This window comes from Molossus molossus, unplaced genomic scaffold (genome assembly GCF_014108415.1).
Source record: "Molossus molossus isolate mMolMol1 unplaced genomic scaffold, mMolMol1.p scaffold_m16_p_13, whole genome shotgun sequence".
Classification (NCBI taxonomy): Eukaryota; Metazoa; Chordata; class Mammalia; order Chiroptera; family Molossidae; genus Molossus; species Molossus molossus.
The window spans coordinates 10,530,794-10,553,841 of record NW_023425348.1 but is presented as its reverse complement, the minus strand read 5'-3'; the positions used below and the strand labels follow the sequence as shown (position 1 = coordinate 10,553,841).

The window sequence follows — 23,048 nt, the reverse complement described above, 5'->3', positions numbered from 1 at the left end:
GTCATTTATATGCACACAGAATATGCATGCGTGCATACTTTTTAATTTTTACCAAAATGAGGTCATAATGTATTTATTGTTCTACAATGTGCTCTTAACATCTAACGTGTCATAGACATTTTCTAAGTTAAGTTTTATAAGAAGTTACTCTATTCTTTATCATGGTTACATAGGGTTCCCTTCCGTGACTGTCATTCACTTATTGATAATCATTTGTTTTTAAGTTTTGATAGTGCACGCACTCTGAAATGCTGTTATTTTCATTGTGTGGGATTCTAGAATTAACATTGCTCAAAGAGTATGTTTTTTTCCCATTAATAGACATTGCCAGATTTCTCTCTAAAAATAAAATAATTTACAGTCCAACCAACGCCTTCACTAACACCAAATAGGACCAATATAAAAAGCAAAAAATAATAATGATGATGATATCTAAATGTCTTCATTGCATTCTTTCACTGTTAATGAAGTTGAACTTTTTTCATGTTTATTTGCATTTCTTCTATTAATTACCTCTTCACATGATTTGCTCATATTTCTACCAGGTGGTTTGGGGTTTCATTGACTTATAGAAGCTCCCTGTATATTATAGAAATTTACCTTTCGTCTCTATTGCGTGACAAATGTTATCTTCTAGTCTATGACTGATCTTGTAACTTTGTCAGAGTCCTTTTTCTCAGAAGTCACGGCGGTAATAACACCAATAGCTGGCCCCCAAACCCTGACTCAGTAGGGCCGCATCGTTCTGCACGGTGCACGACATTGTCTTTCTCTCCACAGCCGCAGTGCCTGGCACACAGTGGGTGCTTTGCGAATGCAGAACCGGCTGACAGAATGCGAGGCCGGCCACCACTCTATCCCCATGGGTCTTCCGGCCCTGCCGCCAGGGTCCTGCAGGATGGACCCCGTCTCAGCAGAGGGCACCCCAGACCCTCGCCAGCCCCGGAAGCTGAGCTGCGTGTCCTGGGAAGACTACACTTCCCAGCGATCCCACGGAGCAGCGAACACCCTTGGCTTTGACAGCCGCCACCACAAGTCTTTCCGCCGCCCAGCCTGCCGGGGAGCTGGGAGCTGGATTATGGTGGCCTGACCAGCGGACGCAGCGGCCGGTCGGGAGCCCTGCCTCTCCCACCGCGAACCAGCCAGCCCTGCCATGCTCGCCCCTCCCCGCTCCCCCGGGGGGCCCGGGCCGGCCTCCCCCAGACCTCTGCTGAGGTGGGACGCCGCCGGCCAGATGTAGCCTGGATCGCCTCCTTCCCTGTCTCCGCGATCCCTCCTGCCTGATACCCACAGCCTGGCCCGGCCGCTCAGGGGCCTGCAGCCGCCCTGATGCCGCACAGCCCCCTCTCCTGAGCAGCCACAGCAGCACCGAGTGGGGGGCAGGCAGCAGGGTCGGACGTGGGCCGAGTGAGCCCGAGGGCTGGAGCCAGGGCCCACGATGGCCCAGGCGCTGCCCTGGCTCCTGCTGTGGGTGGGCTCTGCAGTGCTGCCTGCCCACTGCCCCCCGCCCGGCATCCGGCTGCCTCTGCGGAGCGGGCTGGGGGGCACCCCCCTGGGGCTGCGGCTGCCCCGGGACACGGAGGGGCCGGAGGGGCCTGGCCGGAGGGGCAGCTTTGTGGAGATGGTGGACAACCTGCGGGGCAAGTCCGGCCAGGGCTACTATGTGGAGATGACTGTGGGCAGCCCCCCGCAGACGGTAAGGTCACGAGCGGAGGGGGGCAGCTGGGGACGCAGCATGCTGGCCCCCGCTAACGTGGGCTGGGTGGCGTGGGCAGGAGTGACCCTGTCCCAAACCTCTCCTCTGGGATCACAGCGGCAGCTGGGACCTTTTGTCATCCCCGAAGCTCCGTTCCCCTGACAGCCTCCCCAGCTGGCCCGACTGGTCCCTTCAGTCCCATCTCACACATGTGCGTCTTTGTAGGGTTGGGGGCCGGACCTGGGGAAGGACCCAGGCCATCGGCCGCGTGAACGGGCGTCAGCCCTGGCCGGGCCTGAGTCCCAACCCCAGCACTGGATCTTGGTCACCAACCCGAAAGCCTCCTCTGGTGTTCTGGGAATTGGGGTTCCCGCCATCATTCCCGGCACCTTGAAGGCCGAGGAATCCTGACACGAGTTGGATCAGGCCCCTGCTCGCACTGTCAGGACTACCACAAGGACAGCAAGCACCTCTGGGCTTCCTCTGATCTCCGGTCCAGCCCAGAACCCCAGTCCCTCCTTCCTCCTCCTCCTCCCCTCCCCTCTTTTTCATCTACACTCCAGCCTCCTGCCCCCCGTCCCCTCCCCGGCCTACAAGCCTCCAGAGCACAGGCCAGAGGGGCCCAAACTGAGCCTGGGAAATGGACAAATCACAACAAAGGAACCAGAGCCCCTTCTGAGCTGATCGGTGCTGGGGAGCAGGGGGTGGGCATGGCAGCTCCCCCACCCTTCCCGACCACCTATGACACCTCCAAAGTGGCTGCACCTCTGTGGTGGGTGAGGGTGTGGGCAGGGCGGCCCTCTGGGGGGCGCTGTGACTGACCTCTGCACATTTGCCTCTGTCTGGACATGGTGGCAGAGTGGTTCTGAGTGTGCTGGCGTGTGTCACCTTGAATCTGAGCCTGAGCTTCTTTGGGAGCCGCCCTCTTCCTGGATCGGTGTCCAGGAGGCCTGTCCTCGGAGGGTCTGTGAAGGTGTGGGGGCCGTGGGTAGAGGGGACACTCCTGGGCGTCTCCCAAAGCTCATACCCTGGACCCGAGGGAAACGCGCCTCCACCTCCAGTCACCTGATGGAGACAAGCCTTCCGAGGCCCCTCCTGGCTGAGCCAAGGCTCTGGTCCCCCCACTTACGCTTCCTCTGCCCTGTGCATCGAACTCATCCAGAAGCAGCCTGAGTCAGCCTTCAGGGTGAGGGCGCAGACTGAATCAGGATGCCAGGAGTTGTCAGGGGTCAGGGGTACGGGGCCTGGGGCCATGAGGCGCACTGGGCACAGACCCTGTGACGCGGACAGAGAACAGGGCTGTGAAACCAGGAAGGGCTTTGGGATCAGACAGACCAAGAACGCCAGCGTCCCGTCCTCAGCCCCGGCCCCGGGCAGACGGCAGAGCCTCTCGGAGCTGCTGCCCTGCCTTTGCCATGGGTGGGGTGAGGTCTCGTTCGCTGGGTACTTGTGAGGACTAAACGAGACTGTGGAGGTGCAAGCACCCAGAACAGTGGAGCTGGACACATATCGGACCTCCTGGAAAGTCCAAGTCATTTTCTCCCGATTTGGCCCCTTCTGCCTCTCCTGTGCTCCGTAACGGTGCAGAAACGCGGGTGTTCTCGGCCTTGGCGTTTACCCCTGCAGACTGGGGGCGCTTGCTGTACTTCCCTGGACCCCTGAGATGATGTCTACGCCCCCAGCCCAGAAGTTGGCAGAGAGTAATTGCTCAATACATGTCAGTTCCTTCGCCCACCTTTCTTCCCCATCAGTTTTTAGACAGAGTGGAAGGGAGGGAGGAAGAGAGGGAGAGAGACAGAGAAAAACATCAATGTGAGACAGACACATTGATTGGTTGCCTCCCGCACGACCCTGACCGGGGCCAAGAACCAAACCTGCAACACAGGTACAAGCCCTTGACCGGGAATCGAACCCAAGACTCTTTAGTCTATGGGCCAGCGCTCTAACTGCTGAGCATACTGGCCAGGGCTTCCCCCACCTTTCTAAGGGAAGTGGAAGAAATTGGGCTTCAAGCTCAGCACCAGCCCAGGGAGCCCACGTCTAAAGGACTGTGACTGCCCTACGGTTGCAAACCTGAACCGACACCAGCCACTCTCCTCTGCAGTGACTGACCTCCCCAGCAGGCTGCTGGCTCTCCTGCAGGTGGGCTGTGGTGAGCACCTGTCACAATGTGAGTGGCACTCGGAACGAGTCGAAGTGAGCACGGTCTATGTGCCATGCAATTAACTGAGGGACCTGGGGGCCAGTCCACAAAGAGATGGAACATATTTTCTGCCCGTAAAGAGTTCAGCGTGAGCCCTGGCAGGTTTGGCACAGCGGTTAGAGCATCAGCCGGTGGCCCAGAGAGACCCGGGTTCGATTCCCGCTAAGGGCACATACCTCAGTTGCAGTTTGTCCTCGGCCCTGGTTGGGTCATGTGGGAGGCAGCCTCTTGATGTGTCCCTTTCACATCGATGTGTGTCTCTCTCTCTCTTCCTCTCTCTCCCTCCCACTCTATCTGAAGAAAAAATGGAAAAATGTCCTCAGGTGAGGATAAAAAAAATAAAAATACGAGTTCAATGTGAAGCGAAAGTATAAGTGCTAAGACCAGATGATCCACAGCAGTGGTCCTCCCAGGGAGGTCCCCAGACCCCTGGTATGGAGCCTGTTAGAAATAGAAATTCTCTGGCCCCACCTCAGACCGACTGAGTCAGAATCTCAGGGAAGCATTGATCTACAGTAGTACAAAGCGTGAGTGCTACTGGTGTTCAGGAGGAGGTGAAATCAGGGAAGGCCTCATAGAGGAGGTGTGCTGTTAGCATGGTCTTGAAGGATGAATAGGAGCGGGAAGGTCATGCTCAGGGGGGAAATGACACCTGTCCCACCGAACGGCAATTGCACTGAGACTGGGTCCCTTCGACCGGAAGAGGCCACACAAATGAGTTCTGTGTGTTTGAATTTAGGCATGTTTGTTCGGGAGACAGAGAGGAACCCGGTCCAGTTACTATTACAGGCTTTGGTAAATAAAATACAGCCAAATTGCCAAAAGCTTTAAATGTCAAGCTCTAAGATTTGGATATTGTTCTTTAGATACAAGGGGGAAACTGAATTTATCTGCGCAGGGGAATGACATAGAGCAAGCAATCTTGCCCGGCCAGTGTGGCTCAGTGGTTGAGCGCCGGCCCCTGGACTGAGAGGTCCTGGTTCGATTCCCCGTCAGGGCACATGCCTGGGTTTCAGGCTCGATCCCCAGGACGGGGCGTGCAGGAGGCAGCCGATCCGTGTTTCTCTCTCACATCCATGTTTCTATCTCTCTCTAAAAAATCAATAAAAACATTAAAAAAGAAAGAAAGAAATTTTTTAAGAAGAAATATCTAAGTTTTAGGAAAAAGGGACCCAGACGCGCAGGGCAGGAGCATCTGTCACCCCGTCCAGTGCGAGGCCCCGCATCAAGGCTGGCGTGGGGCTGTGATTGGATGAGACAGGAAGGGAGGACCAGGACGCAAGGAACAGTACCCGCAGATGGCGGGACGTGGGGACACCAGTGTGAAGAAGGTGTGGGGATGGTTTCAAGGTTCTGATCAGGAGTGAACTGGAGCAGAACCAGACCCTTTGGGGAGCCAGCAGGCTGGCAGGAAGGGAGGCTTAGCGGTACTTGTATACAGATACCTTTTTGTATTCGTGGTTGCAGTTTATGTCGGGGTTTTTTTCCCTTTATTGATTTGAGAGAGAGAGGAAGGGAGGGGGGAGAGAGAGAGAAACATCGATGAGGGACAACAGCGATTGGCTGCCTCCTGATGCCCCCCACTGGGGACCGGGCCCACAACCTGGGCCTGTGCCCTGACGGGGAATTGAACTGGTGACCTCTTGGTGCAGGGTCGATGCTCCACCACTGAGCCACACCGGCTGGGCAGTTTATGTAGTTTTTAAAATATATTCTACATAGATTATTTTGTGTATTCACAGCTTCTAGAGGAAGAAATGGGGACCACCGGGTAACGGGTTGGCAGGGGGGCAGACCGTAAGCTAAGACTGTCTGTCCTGTTCTCCCTGCTCTGCCTGTGTGTTTGGGGAGAAGTTCACTATGAACATCCCTCCGCCCCTCCCACGGTACCTGCTCGTATCTCCCTTATTACACTCACCCAGACGGATAACCGTGCGTCTCCCTCCAAAAACATGAAGCTCTTGAGAACAACGTCTTTTAAAATTTTTTTTCAGTATCTTAATTCTCTTTATCTAATATGTACGACAGCACCAGGCTCAGACGAGGCATCTAAAACCGTCGAGTGAGTGCGTGAATAAATAAACTGTAAGACATCTAAATAGAGCTGTTGCCCACTGGTGTGGCTCAGTGGTTGAGCGTCGACCCTGAACCAAGAGGTTGCCGGTTCGATTCCCAGGCAGGGCACATGCCCAGCTTGTGGGCCCGATCCCCAGTGGGGGGCATGCAGGAGGCGGCCAGTCGATGTTCTCTCTCATCCATGTTTCTCTCTCTCTCTCCCTCTCCCTTCTTCTCGCTCTAAAAATCAATGAAAAAAATTGTTTTTTAATAATAATAAGCAGAGCCGTGGATGGGCACTGAGCGCGGGAGCTCCGGGGGAGCCGTGTATTCTGTGTCCTGAATGAAGAATGCCGTGTCATTGTAAGGGAATGAGCGTCTCTGTCCAGATGCAGGATACAATTCACTGTCGGGACTGAGACCCGGTGCCGCCGATGGGGGTTAACAGATGTGTGCTGAGCACCTCCGTGCGCAGAAGAGAAAGATGACTCGTGGCCGTAGCACTAGCAGAGTGCACAGTTGGGTGTGAGACAGACACATCAACGCCTGAATCACCCGCGAGACCGTACGCATTTGGTGCATGTAGAAGAGCAGTGAGTTGGGGGTGCAGGAGGAGAAGCCGCTCCTCCTGCCGGTGTCAGGGTGTTAGGCAGGCTGGGCCGGAGCCCCGGGGTAGGCCGAGGACCGGCCGGAGCCGCCGTTCCCAGAGGCGGGAGGAGCACTTTGCGGACACCGTGCTGAGACGCTGGGCCTGTGCGCAGGATGCCGGGCGGGTGGAGTTTGAGTGTTATCCTGGAGCGGGGAAGACTCCTTGTGAGAATATGAGATGGGAATGTCTGGGGTTCCAGGAAAACAACCTCGGGGTGGCGCCGCGGTGTCCAGCCTCGTTCATCTCGGCGCACGCGGAAACCGACCACTAAAATTCTGCGGCACGCCGAGAAATATATCAGTGTTTTTACCGATCTGACCAAAAAAATAGGTATCATTTTGACTCATCCACACTGACAGCTGTTGTCATTGTTTTATCTGACAGTCAGCTCAAAGGGAAAGAGGTCAGTGCCCCTGATAAATAGTCTGGGGTGTTGTAAACCTCCCTGCGGTACGCCGCCGAAAGTCGCGGGTGTGGAGGGCAGCTTGGACGGTCCGAGCCTGGGAGGAGGACCAGAGTCGGAGCACAGGGCCCTGAAGGAGGGCGGGGGCGGTGAGACAGACAGCAGGTGGGCATTCACGGGTCAGTTCACCCCCTGGTGAGGGGCAGGGAAGAGAAGCGGGTCCCCTCCCGCCTCGCTGACTGGATTTATGTCAGGGACCACAGCAAAAGGAGCAAGCTTTGTTTCCATATCATTATTATTTTTTATCTTTATTGTTGAAAATATTACAGGTGTCCCCCCTTTTGTCCGCCATTGACTCCCTCCCCCCGCTCCCAACCCCCTCCTGCTTTGCCTGAATGATTGTGTAGGGTCAAGCTTTTCCAACACAGTCTAGTTTTCCAAAGTGTACAATTAAAACTCTGCTTTCGTTAGAAGGGGTATGCGTCAGCATGCCCATTGAGGGGATGAGGACGTTGGGGCCCAGAGAGATTAAGCTAGGGTTCAAACCCAGGCCCTGGATTCCAAGTCCGAACACCGGGTTTTCCCCAGTGTCCCACAGTCTGGGGTCTGCTGGCGGACTTTGAGGCGCCGGGGGACCGTTCTTGTGCGAGTCCACAGCAACCCGCTGAGGATGGGGATCTGGACACCAGGAGAGAGAGGTCAGGGCTGGCCGGGCAGACCCGGAGCACCCGCGAAGGGCGGTTGTGGGAGCCCAGTGAGCAAGGACCTGCTCCCCGGACGGAGGGAGGAGCGAAAGCAATGAAGAAAGAGCATGGAGTGTAGACTAGGGATCAAGGAAGCGCAAGAAAATGAGCAGAGGAGTAGAAAATGATAGGGTTCAGGGTCTCAGAAACCAAGAAGGGCCGAGTAGCCCCCCCTGCCCCCCATCCCTAGAATGGTTTTCAAACTGGGGTTTGTGGGATTCTGTGAAGGGAGCAAGTGTGAGGGAAAGGTTAGGAGAAAGGTACTGAGGTGAGACCCTACCTTCCACCCTCCCATCACCAAGCTCTCCTGCTCCCACCCACCCCCAAATCTCCCAGCCTCCCAGAATAGCTCAGCACTTATTGTTTTTATACAGTAGAACTCCAGGTTATATATAGATTTGTTGTTGTTGTTAATCCTCACCCGAGGATATGCTTCCATTTTTGTTCAGATAGAGTGGGAGGGAGAGAGAGAGAAACATCAACGTGAGAGAGGCACATCCAGTGGCTGCCTCCCGCATGACCCCAACCAGGGCCGGGGACGAACCGCAACCGAGGTACGTGCCCTTGACCGGAATCGAACCTGCGACTCATTGGTCCGCGGGCCGACGCTCTAACCGCTGAGCCAAATTGGCCAGGGCGCCTGTGGACGTCTTGCCAAGGACCACTAGAGCCGAACCCTGCTGTCTCCCAATGGCTCAAGCAAAGACACCTAGGTGCTGAGCACCGCAAGTTCCCCGGGGACAGGTAGGCCTAGGCCCCAGACCAGCCTCACTGTCAACTGAGTACAGACCCAGAGCAGAGGAAAGCCACCGTCACCTGTGGCTGGGACGTGGACAGACAACAGGAAGGACTTACTGCCTGACTGAAAGCATTAGCCTGGCAGCCGTGATGCCTCACACACTGGGGTTCTCCAGACGGGTCTCGTGGAGGCCGAAGGTGCTAAAGGGACGCCTCGAGCCACCGGGACGGGATGGACACAGGAGGGAAAAGGTCTCCTTCAACTAGAATGCCTCTGCTTCTCCTCTTTGCTACACTGCGGTCCTGCGTGGGCTCAGAAGAGCACTCTGCGGCTTAAAAAAATTATCAAACACCCTGTCTTTGCTCAGCTCTTTAAGACAGACAGACAGACGTGTATTTTGGATCATTCACACCCGCCGTCTGATCTGAATCGGAAGCGCTAGCAAATATTGTTCAGGCTGGATTTAGGCTGTGGGAAATGGAGCATCTGTCCCGGGGGAGGGGTGCACTGGATAAGGTTTGGAGGTGCCGCCACCATGGGATTCCTTTAAAAATAAAAGTCCAAGGTGGGGCACCTGCTGGCCCCCAGGTGTCAATGCCAGCATCAGCCTGCAGAGCAGAGGGGCAGCAGCGACCGTGTCTGGGAGAACCCCTCGTCGCCACTGGGTCAGCTGTCTTGGTCAAGGTGGGGAAAGCCGGGCAGGACCCAGTGGCCCGGTGCCGACTGAGGCAGGAGCTGTGTGGGCTGCTGGTGTTAGGTCCTCCGGCCCTTCCCTCCTCCTCTCGGCCGGGGGCAAGCTCAGGTCCGGGGACACCCGCCTGAGACAGCGGGCGAAGCCAGCCAACCCCGCGGTCTGGGGAGCAAGGGGCCCTGAAGTCAGTACGACTGCTCTAAGGACCTGAGAGGGTGTCGAGTCAACTGCGTGGGTGGTGGGTGTCAGGTGCCACCGCCACTGTGCAGGGCCGGGCTGCAAAGTGAGCCCGCAGAGAGCCCGGGCTGAATCTAACAGGAGTCCAGTGTCGGAGCTGTAGGCCAGAGGCAGTGACGGTCGGTCAGAAAATGCTCACGAGCACCTGCCCAGGGCTCGGCAGGAATTAGATGATACGCACACACTCGTGGAGCTCAGTGCGGGGGACAGGCAGGCACTGGAGACGTGATCCAAGCTTGGTGAGTGATGTACACAGACGCACAGCCGGAGACGGACCACCTCTTGGCTGGGGGCATCCAGGCAAGACCTTTGGGAGAAAGACTGTTTAAACTGTGACTTGAAAGTTGAACAGGAGCCCTGGCCAGTATGGCTCAGCGGTTAGAGCGTCGACCCACAGACCAGAGAGACCTGGGTTCAGTTCCCACTAAGGGCATGTACCTCGGTTGCTGTTTGTCCCCGGCCCCGGTTGGGGTCGTGTGGGTGGCGACCACTCGATGTGTCTCTCTCCCTCCAGCTCTGTCTGAAGATAAATGCAAAAATGTCCTCGGGTGAGGACTAAAAAAAAAAATTGAACAGAAGTTAGACAAAACACACATTTTAAGCAAAGGAAACAGCATATGCCAAGGTGCAGAGGTCAGAGGTTGTGCTTTTTTTTTTTAATCCTCACCCGAGGATACTTTTCCATTTATCTCCAGTTAGAGTGGGATGAATAGGACGAAGGGAGGGAGGGAGGGAGGGAGGGAGGGAGAGAGAGAAACATTGATGTGAGAGAGACACACCGATCGGTTGCCTCCCACACAACCCCAACCAGGGCCAGGGACTGAACTGCAACCAAGGTATGTACCCTTGACTGGAATCGAACCCGTGACTCTTTTGTCTGCAGGTAAACACTCTAACTGATGAGCCAAATGGGCCAGGGCAAGGATCCTAAGATTTCATTCAGATAGTTTTTTTTTCTTCTTTATTGATTTTAGAGAGAAAGGAAGGGAGAGGGAGAGAGAGATAGAAACATGGATGAGAGAGAACATGGACTGGCTGCCTCCTGCACACCCCCCACTGGGGATTGGGCCCACAACCTGGGCATGTGCCCTGACCGGGAATCGAACCGGCGACCTCTTGGTGCGTGGGCCATGCTCAACCCCTGAGCCACACCGGCCAGACTAATTCAGATAGTTTTGTATCCGTTATCTGATGCTGTGTAACAGACTACTCCAAAACGTGGTGCCTGAAGACAAGGGCTGTTTTGTCTCGGGATTCTGGGGTTGGCCTGTGGTTTGGTGCCAGTCTCGCTCATGCGGCTGAAGCCAGCTGGCGGGTCAGCTGGGGACCAGATTACGCCGGGCCTGCTGGGCCTCCATCTCCACGACGTCCTTCATCCTCGAGGAGGAAAGACCCAGCTTCCGCGCCCACACTCTCAGGGCAGCATCCAGAGGGCAGCCCCCGCGCGTACCCGCCTCTGCTTCCCTCCCTTGCGGGCGCCTCTCTGGCCAGAGCAAGTCATGTGGCCACGCGCAGCATCGCACCAGCGCGGGGATGCAGGGGTGTGGTCATTGGTGTAACAATCTACCATCCATTTCTTCTCCGCATGAGAGACTCAGGCAGGTCCCGGAGATGAAAGACCCGACTTGGGTGGGTCCGAACCAGGCGGTCCTTGCCCTGGCTTTGGGGCTCATTGTGTGAGATGGGTCACTCACACTAGGTCTGTTTCCTCCTCCGTAAAGTGGAAGGTGGGCTTCTACAGCTCAGTTAGGCACAGGGCTGTTACGTAAGGGGTACGAGCTCTTCTCCCGTCGGCTCTGAGGCCCTCGCAGAAGGAAACAGACCAGGGGGCTGGAAGCAGGATAATCTGCTGCCCGGCCCGTGTGGCTCAGTGGCTGAGCGTCGACCCTGCTCCAGGAGGTCGCCGGTTCCATTCCTGGTCAGGGCATGTGCCCAGGTTGTGGGCCTGATCCCCAGTGGGGGGCGTGCAGGAGGCGGCCAATCCATGTTCTCTCTCATGGATGTTTCTATCTCTCTCTTCCTCTCTCTCTACAATCAATGAAGAAAAAAAAAATACAAGTAGGATAGTTTGGGTTAAAGCCCCCTCCCCAGAAGCTTGCTCACTGGCAAGACCCCGGGATAGACTACGAAGGAAGACTGTGGATCTTACTAACCAGACCTCTTTAGGGACTGGAAAGAGCCCAGCTCTTCAGGCCGATGGACAGGTGACTCCTGAAGCCCCTTCATCCAGCAGTGTCTTAGCCGTCGCTGTCTGCCCGCCACAGCTGGGCCAGGGGAGCTGGGATTCGGGGACAAAGGCTTACCCGGACTCAGCAGTCCAGACCTGTGGCTGACGGTCCCTGAGGAGCCCTGTCTGCAGAGGGAAGGACAGGTGTGCTGTCCCCGTTCCCGGGGGGCTTGTTAGCTCTCCCACGAAGCTGCCTTCCCTCGGAAGCCTCAGGGGCACACGTGTGTGTTCAGTAATTGGTGCTGACCGAGCCCTGACCCCGGACGGCGGTCCCCTGTGCATCGAAGGCAATAGCTAGAGACTCCTGAGCTGGCAGGGCTGAGAGACGGGAAGACGTCAGACGGCTTCTGGTCCCCAGGCTGCCTGAAGACTGACATCCCATGTCAGACCAGGGGACCTGGGGACAGGAAGGCAGGTCTGAGGCAGAGCCACACCTGTGACCTAGAAACTCCCACAGTTTAGGAGGCAATGAAAGGACCCCCCCACCCCAAATATAGGGCAGAAGAGCTCTTGCCCTTGTTCCTTCCTTCAACTGCTTGTTCATTCAAGCAGTAACTATTGCCAGGCTCTGTGATACCCACAAGGGAAACAGTGCAGATTTTAAAAAACTTAGAAGGGTCCAGCCGGTGTGGTTCAGTGGTTGAGTGTCGACCCTGCACCAAGAGGTCGCTGGTTCGATTCCCGGTCAGGGCACATGCCCAGGTTTTGGGCCCATCCCCAGTGAGGGGCATGCAGGAGGCAGCCAATCAATGTTCTCTCTCAACCATGTTTCTATCTCTCTTTCTCCCTTCCTCTCTCTCTAAAATCAGTAAAAGCAAAAAAAAATTTTTGTTGTTTAAAAAACTAAATAGCCCTGGCTGGTTTGGCTCAGCAGTTGGGGCGTCAGCCCACGGACCAGAGAGTCCCAGGTTCAGTTCCCACTAAGGGCACAGACCTTGGTTGCAGTGTGTCCCCGGCCCCGGTTGGGGTTGTGTGGGTGGCGACCACTCGATGTGTCTCTCTCTCACGTGGATGTTTCTCTCTCTCTCTTCCTCTCTCCCTCCCACTCTATCTGAAGATAAAGGCAAAAAAAAAAAAAAAAAAAAGTCCTCGGGTGAGGATATAAATAAATAAATGAATATAAAAACCTAGAAGGGCAGGTGAGAGCCCAGGTGAGATTCGAGTGCCAAGTTCTACGGAAGCAGTTGAGCAGGAGAATGTGGCCTGGTCTTCCTCCCTGAGGAAGTCCCCCCAGACTGACGGTTGCTAGGAGATGAGACCGAGCTGGAACTGGAAGGAGGGTGGTTGGAGGACCTGAGACGGGCCAGCCAGTGCGGCCAGTAGGCAGAGGGCTTGAGGAGGACGGGACCAGCCAGGCTGGACCGTAGGCAGGGCTGGACGGGAAGGGGTTTGAACTGTTACCGCTTTCAACGTCTCTTTCAATAGCAAAGGGAGCAACGGGCATGGGAGGGTGGGCCTGGTCAAAGTTGCGCCCTGACAAGATCACTCTAGCCACAAGGCAAAGACAGGTCAGGTGGCGGATGTGTCGTGACCAGTCATATTCCAGGACAAGATGATGGCAGCTTGGCCTAGGGGTGGCAGGGGAGATGGCAAGACATGAATCAATTCAGAGATGTTTAAGACAGTGAACTGGACAGGACTTGTTGAGGCCCTGGATAGAAGTGTGGCGAAGAAGAAGGTGTTGGGGTGCCTTTGCAGTTGCTGACTTGATGGACCAGCTGGCTGGGAACGCCAGGCACTGATTCGGGGGACACTGGGAAAGCACCAAACGGCAGGACCGTGCAAGGTCCACTTTGGACGCCCCCAAATGTGAGGCATCTGTGAGGCATCTGATAGGTGCTTCTGGAGCTCCTAGGGTGGGGACAGGGCAGAGCTGTACACCGGGGTCCCTGGCAGGGAGGTGATCACCACCGCTGCGACCACGGGGTAGGGGCCAAGCCCAAGGCTCGAGAGGTGAGCCTGCAAAGCAGACAGAGAAGCTGTGACCAGAAAGTCGGTGACGAGCACAGAGTGGGCACAGGGCAGAGTGCCCAGGAGGGAGAGGCCAGGTACACCGGCGGGTTTGAGAACCGTCTTCTGCGTCTGGTGCCCCAGAGTCATTGGCACCTGTAGCAGGGGCTGTTGGAGAGTGGGGGGAGGGGTGGGCAGAGCAGGATTGAGAAGGGGGGGGTGAGGGAGGCATGGGGGGGGGGGACCCAGCTTGGCCCAGGACTTCGGATGGCACCTGAGAGGAGAGAGGGTAGCTGGAGACGTGCGAGGCTGAAAAGATTTCTCTGAAACATGAACGGACGAAAGCGTTTGTAAATGCCAGCAGGAAGAGTCCAGATTTGGGGGTGGGGTGGGGGTCAGGGAAGCCGGTGGTGAGGGGCCCGGGGGCCAGGGAGGATCCCTGAGGCAGGGCTGGGGAGGGGGGAGGCAGCGGCTGCCGAGCCCAGGTGCAGAGCTGCAGCCCCAGGGACGGGCAGTGCCGCGCTGTGGCCGGTCCCACCTGCTGGCCGCCCTTGGCCAGGGTGTCTGCGACCCTGCCACCTGTTGTCCTCTCCTGGGCCCTACCCGCCCTGTCTCCTGGGGAAGGCCCTGCCCCGTCAGCGGTGTCTCTGGGAGGCTCTGCTGGAAACGTTAGGGGCAGGGCCGCGAGCAAGGACAGGCGGACAGGCGGACAGGCGGACAGGCGGACAGGAGGAAGCAGGCTCCTTGCTCTGGCTTCGGGTTTTATGTGAGGACGGCCAAGGGGAGGCGACAGCGGGGCGCCTGATCCCGCGTGGGCTGGTGCGGGAGCGGCCGTTTCTCCCACCGGACCCCTTGGGGGGGCGGCCTGCGGAGGGAGCCGTCCCCCTGCGGGAGGGAAGGGGGGTCTGGAACAGATGACCGCCGCAGCGTGGCACGTGGGCACGTTTTCCCGGGCTGTCCCCCGGCTCAACGTGGGGGCCAGAGCTGAGGAGGAGACCCCTGTCCTTGGGGTCCCGCGACAGACAGCAGGTCCCAGCGTACAGGAGCCGCCCTGGCGCCCTGCGGGGGAGGGGCGGGTGCAGAAGCCTTTGTGACCACTGACGCCGGTGGAGAGTGGTCCGGGCGTCTTGGGGGCGCGGAGAGGCCAGGAAGACTGGGGGAGGGGCACACTCAGCACTGCCACAGAGCACCCCTGGGGGAGGAGGGAGAGGAAGGAGCAGCCCACCGAGGCTACTGGAGCCCAGGGAAGCACCGGGACCGCCCAAGGTGACCCGCCCAAGGTGACCCTCCCAAGGCCACAGGTCAGCTGCCCTGAGGGGACAGGACACAAACACGAAGGGCCCTGAGGTCCGGGAGCCGCCGAGGTTGGCGGGTGCTGCGTCCCTGAGCACAGGGTCTTCCCTGCGCCCGGGAGGACAGGTAGGGCAGAGCAGGCGGCGGGAAGCAGCTCTGGCTGACCGCTGTCTGCAGGCAGGACGCTGACCGCTGTCTGCAGGCAGGACGCTGGGCCAGGCCTTGGAAGGCAGGAAGGCCCCGGGGACAGCACAGCGAGGGACACCAGGCACCTGTGCCAGTCATTCAGCCGACTCCAGGACCCCGACAGGGCATCGTGTTGGGCTCCCGGCCTCCTCCTCTCTCTGACATTGTACTCAAGTCTGTGTCCCCTCTGAGCCCGTCATGGGACACATTCTGGCAGGCAGGATCGGAAACACCATGCCCGGGTCGTCCCCTGGCTCCCCGTGCCGGCGCCAGCCCCCGGGGCAGCTCCTCTGAGCCGGAGGGTGCGGGCTGGCTGCCTGGGGGGCACTACCTGGGGGACCTGCTTCCCAGGGGGACAGACCCGGGGGTGAGGGCAAACTCAAGACGGGATGGACAGGCTCACAGAGCAAACAAGGGCACTCTGAGGGGGCGCCAGGAGGGAGCCGACACACACCCAGCCGGTCGGCTCGGACCACAGGGAGGGTGATGGGTCTCCAGAGACGGCAGCACCGAGGTGGCCACAGGGCCGTGTCCGGTCCGTGGCAGCCGCCCGCCCAGCCCTGCCTGTGGACGCTCCGCCGTGGACGCTCCGGGGCAGGCTCTGTGGCTGGCGGGCGGAGGGCCGAGGGCCGAGGGGCCAGGCCTCCTGTCTGACGTGTCTCCCTTTTCTCCGGCAGCTCAACATCCTGGTGGACACGGGCAGCAGCAACTTCGCGGTGGGGGCTGCCCCCCACCCTTTCCTGCGCCGCTTCTACCAGAGGCAGCGGTGAGTCCTGGGAGGGGGCCGGGGGAGAGGGCCGCAGCCCCGTCCTGCCGGGGAGGGGGGGGCAGGGGCGGAGGTGACGGTGGCCAGGGCAGACGGGGCAGGACGGGGAGGTGTGCTAGGGACAGAGGACGTCGAGGGGCAGCAGGACCGACTGCGTGTGGAGACCAGGCAGCCTCCCGTGGCAGGGAAATAGGAGGGGAGCAGCCCCGGCTCCCAGGGCAGTCTCGGGGGTCATCCTCTTCCTGACCGGGAGGTAAGGGGACTTCGTTCCGCGCCCCGCAGTGGCTCCTTTTGAGACACCGGTGGGGCCGCAGGGACAGCTCGCTTTGCTGGTCTCACCCGGTCACTCAGTGGCTTTGCATGGGTCACGGGAGGGAAGAGCCTCCCACAAACCCCACTGCCCGCACCAGCATCGGAGACCACAGGCGAACCGCCTGCTCCTGCACCAGCCAGAGCTCCAGCAGCGGGCTCAGCTACCCGGCGAGGGTCCAAGGGCCCCTTAGGGCCGAGAGGCCGCAAGGGGTCACCGAGGAGCACCCTAGTGTAGGAGCCGGAAGGCGTGAGGACGCCCAGATGCGGAGGCGTCTGTGTGGGGACAGGAGTAGAGGCCCAAGTCCTACTCTGGGCTTCTGGGCAGATCCGGGCCCTCGCCCAGCCGCTGCCTCCCCTTTGGCGGCCCATCTGGAGAAAGTGGGGGAGTGGATCAGGATCCAGGGGGGTAATTCATTCTAGGCCCTTGTCCGGTCCCGTCACTGCCCGTCCCACACGAGCCCTGGTAGCAGCCCTGGTCAGCGGCGTGATGGGACGCAGCGGGCAGGTCCGTGGGCGTCTCCTCCACGTGGTGGGCGCCCTGCTGAGAGGCCGTCCTCACCCTGCTCTGGAGGACTTTAGAGGCTCCGCATCACCCCACTGGCACTGTCTACCGCTCAGATGCACCCCCAGATCCCAAGGCAGCAGGAGAATCAATGGCTCCTTTTCTCCGGGAGCTGGATGGAGCTGGGGGTGGGGTGGACAGGAGATGCCACTAGCTGTCCCCTCAGCCGCAGCAAGAACAATACACAAAGCCCAGGCTTGTTCGTCCCGGGCCCGCACTCACAATCTGGGGCTACGGGACCAGGAGTGGAGCCCCAGCAGCTCCCCCATCTGTCTGCCAGGTCACTCCGTGTGCCGGCTGGGTGACTGGTCCCCCTAGAGGTCCTGCGGAGCAGCCGGACAGCACCTGCTCATGTACAGTGCCCCCGAGACAAGGCCAGGCGCCGGGAGCTGCCTTGAGGCTGGGCCCCTGTACCAGTAGTTGTGGTCACGCATGCACAGACCTCTGCCCCCTTTCACAGGTCCAGCACCTACCGGGACCTCCGCAAGGGCGTGTACGTGCCCTACACCCAGGGCAAGTGGGAGGGGGAGCTGGGCACCGACCTGGTGAGCATCCCCCACGGCCCCAATGTCACCGTACGAGCCAACATTGCTGCCATCACTGAGTCAGACAAGTTCTTCATCAACGGCTCCAACTGGGAAGGCATTCTGGGGCTGGCCTACGCCGAGATCGCCAGGGTGAGTGCGTCCTCGCTCCGCATCGCCGGCCCGCGCCCGGGGGGAGGCGGGAGAGCGGGCGGGGGCCTACTGAGGGAGAGAAGCATCCGTCTAGAGGCCGTCTGAACCCCATTCCTGCAGAGGGCAGAGCTCAGTGAGACGCTGTGTAGGAACAGCAGGCTGTGGCTCCGACTCAAATCAAGAGTAAGGGCCCCACAGATCTCAAACAGGTTGCGCCTGCGGGGATCAGGGCTCCTCTGGATCCGCCGGCCCTCAGGACTTCCGTTTGCACTGCCTGTGTCCTCTGACCCTTTCCGCACTGAAGCTCAGGCCCGCAGAGGGTCTTTTCCCGGCTCAGGCAGGAGGCTGGCCTTGGCCGTCCTGCGTGAGGCTCACTCTGTCTTCCCCCAGCCCGACGACTCCCTGGAGCCCTTCTTCGACTCCCTGGTGAAGCAGACCCAGGTGCCCAACCTCTTCTCCCTGCAGCTGTGTGGCGCTGGCTTCCCCCTCAACCAGTCCGAGGCGCTGGCCTCGGTCGGAGGGAGCATGGTGAGCAGGTCCTAGGAGAGGGGAGGTCCTGGGCTGGGCGGGCCGGGTACCAGCCGCCCCCCCTTCCTCCTCTGAAGAGACACCACGCTCCTGGGCTCCTCCGTTAGAACCTTCATCTCCTCTGCCCCCTTCCCTGTCCATCGTCTCCTCCCTGCATCCTTCTAGAAGGACTCAGGTCACCTAGGGGGATCCTAGAAAGGCTCAGAGATGAAGGAGGATTTCAAAGGCAATGAGAATAGACCTGTTGGAGTAAGATTATTCAGTCTGATGATCAGAAGACGCTTTAAAGTCGATTTATTAATTAGTGAGGGCAATTGGTGAATGGTTCTCCATCTCCAACAAGCAGAGAAAAGGAAATCTATAGCAGAAGCAAACAACAGTCGACATTTATTGGGCCAGCTTAGGTTTAAATAACTTCGTCCCAAGGATTGTGTGATTGCGAACAAAGAAGTAAAAGTCCCCGAACACATTCTTCGCACGTTCTAGGAAACGGGGCACGAGCTGGTTAGAAGCAGGTGAGGAAGGTGACCTGTGGAGGGCCTTGCCACTCCCCAAATCACTGTCCTGTCGCTTGCTTTCAGGGGTGATTGGCTGTCCTTCTGTGCTGGGACTCGGGGACCTGCCTCTTTTTCTCCCTAGATCATTGGGGGTATCGACCACTCACTGTACACGGGCAGCCTCTGGTACACACCCATCCGGCGGGAGTGGTATTACGAGGTGATCATTGTGCGAGTGGAGGTCAATGGACAGGACCTGAAAATGGACTGCAAGGAGGTACTGCAGCCGGGGTGCCGGGGGAGGGAGGGGCGGCGACAGGGGTCCAGCTCTGCAGCCCGGAAGACCTGGGTCTCTGCTCTGCCCCGTACCGGCCGGCCGGCGGCCCTTAGGCAGGTTGCCACGCTGTGCCTCAGTTTCCTTGTCTGCAAACGAGGTGGAAACAGCGTCCCAGAGACAGGTGAAGACAGGGAAACGAACCAAGTGTTTGTCCCAGTGCTACCCAGGAAGCGGCTGCCAAACCGCGGGGTCGCCCTCACTGAGATTCGTATCGGATACTAAATAGGAGTAGATGAGCCACTATACAAGGCGTTTTTATTTTCAAGATTTGGGGAATATGCTTCCACCCAAGAAAACGTGTAGTGGCTCTCCCTGTGCGCCAGGCTCTGTTCTGAGCACGCCGGGCGAATTAGTGTATTTAGCCTTGTCACTCTTTGAGGTAGATGCGGAAACTGAGGCACCAGGGTTAGGTCACTTGTCCGAGGATTCGCACCTAAGAAGTGGCAGAGCCAGGAAGCCCACCCAGGCAGGACGCCGACCCAGGCAGGACGCCGACCCAGGCAGGACGCCGCAGTCGGACTGGCCGCAGCTCAGCCAGAGCCTGGCGTCGACCTGGCTCCTGACTTCCGCCCCCTGCTCTCCCTGCAGTACAACTACGACAAGAGCATCGTGGACAGCGGCACCACCAACCTCCGCCTGCCCAAGAAAGTGTTTGACGCTGCAGTCAAATCCATCAAGGCAGCCTCCTCGGTCAGTGGGGCTAAGTCGGGGGCCGAGATGACGAGTCAGAGGGAGTCTGTCGAGTCACAGTTTGCTCCAGCGCCGGAGCGTCTGCCCCTAGACCAGCGGTTCTCAACCTGTGGGTCGCGACCCCTTTGGGGGGGGTCGAACGACCCTTTCACAGGGGTCGCCTCAGACCGCTCCTCTGCCCCCTGCAGGCGGGCCCGCCCACAGGCAGATGCGCCCACAGACATGAGGAGCTGTGTTAAAGGGTCCGGCCTTAGGGAGGTTGAGAGCCACTGCCCTAGACCCTCTGCCGGGAGCTCTCAGCTGGGGGCGCTGTCACCCAGCGCCCCTCGCAGAGCCTTAGCCTCGTCCCGCCGTCTTCCTCCCGTCCCTGGGTCTCGGTGGACCTTTCCCCAGCTGGGCTATCCCGGGAAAAGCCACCAGAGGGCCCAGGGAGTGTGGCCGGAGAGTGGGGGATGTGAGGGTGACAGGCTGTTTCCTCTCGTCGTCCCTTCCTGGGCCGCACAGACGGAGAAGTTCCCCGACGGCTTCTGGCTAGGGGAGCAGCTGGTGTGCTGGCAAGCCGGCACCACCCCCTGGAACATCTTCCCAGTCATCTCCCTCTACCTGATGAGCGAGGTCAGCAATCAGTCCTTCCGCATCACCATCCTTCCACAGGTACGCCCCACCTGGGCCAGGGGGCCCCCAGGCAGGCGGTACGGCCAGGGAGACGGTCACAGGCACAGCTCCCGACACTTAGAAGACGAAACAGATCAGGGGTAAAGGGCTCTTGGGAGAAGCAACCCGAGCTCAGGGCTGAGAGGGAAGAGCGGCCGAAGGGCAGACACGCGGAGGCAGAGACGGGGTGGGGGATGGGAGAGAGAGGGGAAGACACCCTGACTCCGACTCCTCACCCTCAGCAATACCTGCGGCCGGTGGAGGACGTGGCCACGTCCCAGGACGACTGCTACAAGTTCGCCATCTCGCAGTCGTCCACGGGCACTGTCATGGGAGCGGTCATCATGGAGGGCTTCTACGTCGTCTTTGATCGGGCCAGGAAGCGAATAGGCTTCGCCGTCAGCGCCTGCCACGGTGAGGGCACGCGGGGGTCCGTCTGTCCATGTTCTCCCTGTCCAGCGGTCAGGAGGCCCGGGCCCCGGCAGTCCGGGCGGCGGGAAGGCGCCCCGAGCCAGTGGCCACGTGCCAAGGCCAGAGCCTGTGCTTGTTCCCGGCCTGGCGGCGAGCCCGCCTCAGAGCCACTGCTGCACACCCAGGGCAGCGGGCTGAGCTCGTGCCTGCCCCCTGCTGGATGGCGAGGCCCAACTGCATTGCAGCAGCGGCAGGCGAGCCCCCAGGTGTGCGTGGGGTTGCCGAGGCACCGCTCCCGCGGGACAGGTGCACGGGGGCGGCCGTTGCTCCCAAAGGCCTGGGCCGAGCCGGGCCTGCAGCGGGCACTGCGGCTCCAGCCTTCTGGGGCTGTGCCAAGGCCTGTCGGGAAGTTCTTTCCCCCTGCGTGACCCCAGCCCTGCCCCTCTGCCCTCTGCCCTCCGCAGTGCATGACGAGTTCAGGACGGCGGCGGTGGAAGGCCCGTTCGTCACCCCGGACATGGAGGACTGTGGCTACAACACCCCGCAGACGGACGAGTCGACGCTCATGACCATCGCCTACGTCATGGCGGCCATCTGCGCCCTCTTCATGCTGCCGCTCTGCCTCATGGTGTGCCAGTGGCGCTGCCTCCGCTGCCTGCACCCCGGGCAGGACGACTTCGCCGACGACCTCTCCCTGCTGAAGTGAGGGCCGGCAGACGGGACCCCGGGCACCGGGGGCGGGCTCCAGGGGCACGAGGAGTCCCGGAGGGCGCCGTGGCCAGAGCGCCTCAGGACCCTTGCCCACCCATGAAATGCCTCTGCCTGGACAGAACAGAAGCGAGCGCTGGCAGGTGGGTTGGAGCGGCGGCAGCTGCGGGGGACCGGCCAGGGGGCACAGTGCTCCGCCGCCGCACTCGAGCAGGGAAGTCCTGCTGCTTGGAACCTCAGCCCGAGTCTGCCCGCCCCCCTCCACGTCCCCCAACCCAGACGAGTCCTCCTGACTTAGTTCCCGACGCAGTGGCGTCCCGCCCAGGTCGCCCAGTGCGCGTGGGGACTCCGGTCTCCCTGCTGGCCCAGGCAGGAGGGGCCAGCGCCGGCGGCTTCGCTTCAGAGACAGGCCCTGTAGCAACGAGCCTAACGGGGGCGCAGGCTGCCTCTCGAATTAAATGGAAATAATCTGACTGAGTATCTGTACACACGGGTGGCTGGGGGGGGGGGCAAAGGCAGGGGACCCTGGGATTGAAGCCAGGAGGGGTACAATGGGCCACTCGCCAGTCCGCTTCGACTTCATCTCCAAGACAGAACCCGTCGGGCAGGATGGCTATGCCCCCCGGGCCCCCTCCTGTGGCTGCCGCCTGACCAAAGGCGAGGTGGGAAGAAGGGCTTCCTCAGCCAAAAAACTCTTTTTAGCTCATAAATGAAGTGTCCGCTACGAAGTTCCCTCTAACCATAAATTTCTACCTTATTGACGTCGCTGGTCTCCACCCGCACACTTTGCTCTGCACATGCTGGTGGCAGGGAGGCACCCACCCCCAAGCAGGTGCCCCGTGGGGCAGCGGAGCAGGGCTGGTCCGTCTTCCTGGCCACCGGTCTCTCCCTCCCCACCCCTCGTGTCCGGAGCGCCGCAGCGGAGGTGTAAGGACAGACCGGAATCTCCTCCACCTGGTGATCCGAGAGCAGGATCCCGCAGATTCCTTCTGCAGCCCTAGGGGGACGCCCCTTTCCCGCCTGACTGCCTCCTGCTCCCGTAACACCACCGAGCTGCCCCATTGCCTTCTCGCCCCGTGCTCACCCCCCACTGGGCTGGCGAGGCGTCCCGCGGGGGCACAAGTGTCACCCAGTGTCAGGGGCACGGGGCTTGCTGATCTCGCACCCCCGCCTTCGGGGCCTCCCTTCTCTTCACCAGAGCTCCTCCGGACCGTCCTTTCCTCCACCCTGCCCTCCACCCCCCACTCCCAACAGGACTTGGGTGCCCAGGCGGGTTCTGGGACTAAGTGCTGGGGACCAAGTCCATCTCCCATCGGGTCTAACACAGTCGACCGTGGCACCAGGGTCAGTGGGCAGAGCCTCCCGAGTTTCCCTCGTGTACCCCTGGGTCCCACGCCTAGGTCAGCACCCAGGTGTGGGGCTGCTGGGTGCAGTTACCTGAGGGGGGAGAGGGCGCCGCAGGGGCCTCGGGAATCCCGGCCTCAGCCGGCTGCCCAAGGCCATCACCAGCGAGCGAAGGGCAGTGTTTCCACCCGGCGCTGCGTGGCTGGCGGGACCCCCACCACCACCGAGCCGGGCAGGAAGAATGGCAGAGCCTGTCCACGCCCAGCCAGGGGCTCACGGCGTCAAAACCCCCAGAACTGCGCCGGGAGAGGGAAGTGCCTCTCTGCTCTACTCCCAGCCACGTGGGGAACCGGCTTCCCCAGCGCCTCCCAGGGCACAAGCCCAGCCCCAGCGGCGAGTCCCCCACTGCCCACTTCCTTCCAGAGAAAACGCCTTTCTCTTTACAGTCACCTCCTTTCTGCCCTACACTATAAACTCCAAGTGTGAAGAG

The 23,048-nt window shown here is 59.8% G+C and overlaps 1 protein-coding gene across 1 annotated transcript; it reads left to right on the top strand.

The window, feature by feature from the left end:
• Nucleotides 1-1,036: 1,036 nt before the first annotated feature.
• BACE1 (beta-secretase 1) lies at nucleotides 1,037-21,380 on the top strand. The gene is made up of 9 exons (XM_036257898.1): nucleotides 1,037-1,696; nucleotides 15,750-15,838; nucleotides 17,173-17,389; nucleotides 17,780-17,917; nucleotides 18,557-18,691; nucleotides 19,340-19,441; nucleotides 19,946-20,095; nucleotides 20,338-20,509; nucleotides 20,971-21,380. The coding sequence occupies exons 1-9, from the start codon at nucleotides 1,439-1,441 to the stop codon at nucleotides 21,210-21,212; spliced, it is 1,503 nt and encodes a 500-aa protein (XP_036113791.1). The 5' UTR covers nucleotides 1,037-1,438; the 3' UTR covers nucleotides 21,213-21,380.
• The last annotated feature ends 1,668 nt before the right edge of the window (nucleotides 21,381-23,048 follow it).